The sequence below is a fragment of the Neophocaena asiaeorientalis genome, unplaced genomic scaffold, assembly GCF_003031525.2.
Source record: "Neophocaena asiaeorientalis asiaeorientalis breed wild unplaced genomic scaffold, Neophocaena_asiaeorientalis_V1.1 scaffold65, whole genome shotgun sequence".
Taxonomy (NCBI): Eukaryota; Metazoa; Chordata; class Mammalia; order Artiodactyla; family Phocoenidae; genus Neophocaena; species Neophocaena asiaeorientalis.
Genome location: NW_020173215.1, coordinates 7,267,006 through 7,271,956, shown reverse-complemented (window position 1 = coordinate 7,271,956; position 4,951 = coordinate 7,267,006). Strand labels below are relative to the sequence as shown.

The 4,951-nt window shown below is 40.7% G+C and overlaps 1 protein-coding gene across 6 annotated transcripts in view; it reads right to left on the bottom strand.

Moving 5' to 3' along the window:
- Window positions 1-665: 665 nt before the first annotated feature.
- Window positions 666-4,951, bottom strand: part of JADE1 (jade family PHD finger 1) — a 189,512-nt gene continuing 185,226 nt past the window's right edge. For all 6 annotated transcript variants that reach the window (XM_024745105.1, XM_024745104.1, XM_024745103.1 and 3 more), the window contains exon 11: window positions 666-4,601. In XM_024745105.1, coding sequence (XP_024600873.1) covers window positions 3,691-4,601 — 911 coding nt within the window. In that variant the 3' untranslated portion in view covers window positions 666-3,690. The remainder of the gene's footprint in view (window positions 4,602-4,951) is intronic.

Here is a 4,951-nt window from a genome sequence, read left to right as displayed (position 1 = left end):
CCCTTTGAAAATTATTTTTTAAGAGCCTTATAAACAAAGTCTCCCTGTCATTCAGAAATAACCTTTTTTTTTTTTTGCCTCAGAAGGCTTATCAGTCAACATTATGTTGAAGAAGTCAGTGTCTTGTTCCTAATCATAATAGCCAGACATTTACCAAATGCCTACTACGTGCTTTATATGAGATGCTCTATGAGCTTGCTTTAAATATCACAGCAACCCCAGGAAGATAGTAGGATGTCACTGTCCTTTCACAGAAGGGAAAATTGAGGCTTATAAAGGTTAGGTGACTTGGCAAAGGTCACACGGCTGGTGAACTGTATGTACTTCAGCCTCTAAACCCAGGTGTCTCCAACCCTAATGTGTAAGTTGCTTCAACTGGTTGTTTTCAGCTCTAAAACTGTATTCTGGAAAGAACTCCAGGTGGGGAACACTAAAATCAAACCATTATCGTATATCAATGTCCCACCATCAAAGTTGAGCCAGAAAGCAGCCTAGTGAATCTGTGCTCTTCCACAGTCTTGGTCATGTTCCCTGCAGTTCGCGTTCCTGATCTAAGCTGTGAGACTGTCGACATGTACCATCATGTGAGACACCACATACATATGCAGCTAAGTCATATACATCTAAATATTTAGCAAAACCAGATTTCAAGACACTCTAAAATGTACTGCAAAATGTACAGCATTTATTCACATACAGACAAAAAGGCACAAATTCTACTAAATAGTTCAACAAAAAAATACAGCTGTCCTCAACTAGTTTTATAAATACTTTCAAAAAGGGGGCAGAAATAAATACAGGATTGGGCCATGTAATATAAAATAGTCATCTCTACATATACTTTGTTTAATTCTGATTTTTAACTCTTCATGCACCTTTTTTTTTTCAACTTTAGCTGAATGGACACCAAGCTAGGCACATAGTGAAAAATCCTCTGTACAAGGTTACAAATGTAATGACAAGTTTGTCCATTTCAAAATAATTAAGATTTGTACACAACACATATAACCCTTCATTTAGATTTTGTGTTTATAACCTAACAAATGACATTCCAGGCAACTTTACAAAAGTTTAACTAGCCTACATTTTGACATAATACATTGATCATAATCAAAGATATTTCTTGGTCAGGATGCACAAGGAAAGATAGAGAAAGCTTTAAAAAAAAAAAAAAGAAAGAAAAAAAGGAGGAGGAGAAGGAGAAAAGAAGAGCAAATGGTTCCGTACTCAGAGTGCAGGTGGGCAGGTTCGGCTGGCTGGTTGCCGCTCGTGCGGCCTCGCGCATACAGAGTTCCCAGCAGGACCTGAAACTCACCCACTCACAGAGCTATCATTACACTGTGCCAGAGAAACTGAGCCCTGTACCATTTGCATTTCAAAGCAGGAATTAAAAGTGTGGGCTTTTTGTTTGGGGGTGTTTAGTTCTTGCGTGGGTTTTTTTTTTTATTTTTATTTTTTGTTTTGTTTTGTTTTTGGTTCAGCATAACTTGGAACGTTTGAAAGCTTTTCAACCTAAATGTGGGGAGAAAACAGGTAAGGCATTATTTTTGCACAAAACTAGCATTCCTAATAGTGCAAATGAATCTGGTACCTCTTATAATGGTGAGAGGTCATACACTTCACTAGAATTAATTTAGATTTTCTTTTTATGGCTTGACAAATCATCCCTCTATATAGTCTACTCTCACCCAGAGCTGTTGCTGTAGTCAAAAGATAACTGTAAATCGAGTCCACCTTCTCCTGTATCCAGCAAAAGGTTTTTTGCTCATATGCAAAAAAAAAAAAAAAAAAAAAAAAAAAAAAAAGATTTTTAAATTATGCCGAGTTAATGTACAACTTGGATTCATAAGAAACTTCTAGTATCTGTAGCAACAGTTTATCTGGACAACAGTCTTTGAAAAATGAGCCCCATAGCTCAAAAATAGTCAATCTAAAAACCTGGGTCATTCTTTCCCCTCCCCTGAATTAGCTATTAAAATGTATTCGAAAAGTTAAGACTTGGTTTGAAAAATGTCATACATACAAGGGGGATGTATCAGATCCACTATTTGATCATCTGATAAAACTTGCATAGCAAGATGGAATTCAATAAGCCTTTTTCCTTGTTGACGATCGTCCGGAAGACTTGAAAGGTAACTACAGAACTCAAAGCATTACTCATTAAGTATCAGAATGTCCCTGCCACATGGAAACAAATGTATAAATGAATCAGGAATCTGAATACTGATATTAACAAACTAAAGGATAATTTAGGGGAAGTTGGGCTTGTTCCAAGTGCCCATAACTCTAAATCTCATTGCTACTTAAACTTTCCTTAAGTTTGATTCACAACTACATTGAATTCCAAAAAAAATTAACAGGACCTTAACACTATCCACTGTCTTAATACATAATGCACTGCAGCGAGTGCAAAAACAGAACATTGTACTCAAATTTAATGCTAAATTTATTATTGCTGATAACTTACTGGTTATTGCCGTTTGCAATTAGAAAGTCCAAGTTACGAACTAGAGCTTAGAACTCTGACTCCAGAAAACCTATTACACGTCAATCTCTTTCCTGTATAACCTTGGTCAATCAATGGTAAGAGGTTATCGCAACTTATTGCCTTTCTATTTTTTTTTAAATATAACCTATTTTGCTTTTTTTTTTGTTTTGTTTTTGGTTTTTTTTGTTGTTTTTTTTTTAAAAGGAATCTGTTCATGTTGGAAGGCCGGATTCCCCAACATATGCACTAGTGGTCGGCTCTGGGAAATATGAGTCACCAGAGTCTGGAAGTTCATCACTTGAACTTGAATAGCCATTGTATTGTTGGAAGCCAGATGGCCAGTTTTTGCCAGTGGCCAGCGAAATCCCAAGCTGGCCCGAAAGGCAGTGGTTAGGGAAGAGAAAGGTCAAAAGGACTGGTAAAGAAAGACGGGACCTCAACTGCCCTCTCTCACAGATGGAACTTTGTAATGGCTTCACCCTCCACCGGCCCTATATCCACAACACATTCAAGGGCTTCTGGCAGCAGGACCTTGCTTACATTTACCCTAAATCTCCAAGCTCCAGCGGCTCTACCCTGTCCCTTCAGAGCTTCCAGTAATGACTTTTAAATTTTCTCTTCCCTCATCTGCTATATTTACACATGAATTCCCTAGAGTTACTGAAGCTTCAGAGCTACTGCCCGTATACTATAATGAAACAAAAACAGCCTTGTGGGCCAAAGTAGAAATATGATTTCAAGATCCACCACGTCCTAGAAAATAAGTTTTATGGGCTATTAAATGGTACGTGAGCGTTTCTCAAGAACCATATCTGATTCTGTATATTCAGGTAACCAAGAGTTTGTGCTTTGGGAAGAATACAGAGGGCAGTAAAAACTCATGAGGCTTATTTAGAAGCCTTGCCCTCTTTAGGAACTTAATTCATCCATTCTTATTTTAGTGTTAATTAATTCAGCCTCTAGTCTTAGCAGTGTCTTACGGTTACAATCTAACTCTTGTGTTTCCTCAACAAGTTGCAAATAACACACTTCTTCTCACAACAATGATTTATAAATGACTCAAAAAAAAAAAAATTCAATCTGAATTGCAAGTAAATGTGTTTGTGCAGCTCAGGAGTGACGGGTTTCTGCTCGTCCCCCGTGTCTGAACTCTCGCCTACCCCGTGACAAGCCCGTGGTGCTCCCAAGCCATCTCTGCTTCATCAAGAGGCCAAAATGCTTCTCCTGATAATGTCTGTCCTCCTGTTAATGGTGCTGCTGGCATGTATACATTTCTTTTCTGATGCCTCGCTCTCTGAGTCACTCATCTCTACATCAGGGACGTACCCGTCATTCTCGTTGTCAGATTTCAACTTGCTCTTTGCCCTCTCCTTGGCTGGAACTCGGCCTAAGCCCAAATAGGGGTAGTCTGAGTGCTGCTGGTGGCAGGCCCCCTCGTGGGCCTCTCCCTGCTGCTGCCGTTCCCCCTTCTTTGGAATCCGGAATCCTCCCCAGTTTTTCACTGGGCTGGCAGGTGTTGTAGGCACTTTGACTGCAGTCTGGTTATAGTTTACTTTGATTAGGGAGCCGTTGCACTTGGGCACCGTCTCTTTCCTCGTGCCGGGTGCTGACTGCCCCACTCCTGGGGAGGTGGCAGCTCTTGTGTTGTCCACATGCCTCTGGGACATGTCTGTGGACCTGAGAGGCTTGTGGCTCTGTTTGAAAGGTCTGTCCTTCAAGTCTCCCTTACCAAGATCACAATGAAAACGATGGTCTCTTCTGTTCCCGTGGTCTGGCATCACCACACCATTTTTCTGTTGTGCTGATATGAGACGTGCTTCTGCAAAGGTCTTTTCAAAACTCAAAAAGCTCTCTGGGACCACCATCCCCTCCCTTCTACTGCCCAGGTCTGGCTGCTTTAGCAGGGTTTTGCCTTCACTCCCAGCACTGTTCTGCAACGGATCTCGCTTATGGGGCTTTTTCATCGAGTGAACCAAGGAAGTACCCATTTGCTTCCTGAAGAACGCAGAATGCCACTTCAAGTCCTCTATCTTGGGGGCATCGGGGCCCACAGAAGGGCTGTTAAACAGAAGCATGTTTTCCGGTGACGAGGAGGAAGACGAAGGCGGCGCACCTACGAACACAAAAACCACACGTCAAGGAAAGTTACAGCAGAGGCAAATCCAGAACAATAAAGTTCCAGACCCTCAGCAGGGCCTTCCCACCCAACAGTAAAACACACAGCCACCCACTTTGTACAAGTTCGGTATTTATAGTAAAGGTAATTACCTGCCGTGAAATCTGAATACTCAATATCCTCTATTTTCTAAAACAGCTTAAGTTCATGTACTTTTTCATGAAACAATGTCTTTTCAAGGAATACATTTTCCGTCAAACAAAATAACTGATCTGATTTTCAAATGGGATTCACTGCGGAATCCGTCTGCGGTGAAGCAAGCACTGCTTCCACCCGGTCTCAGAGCA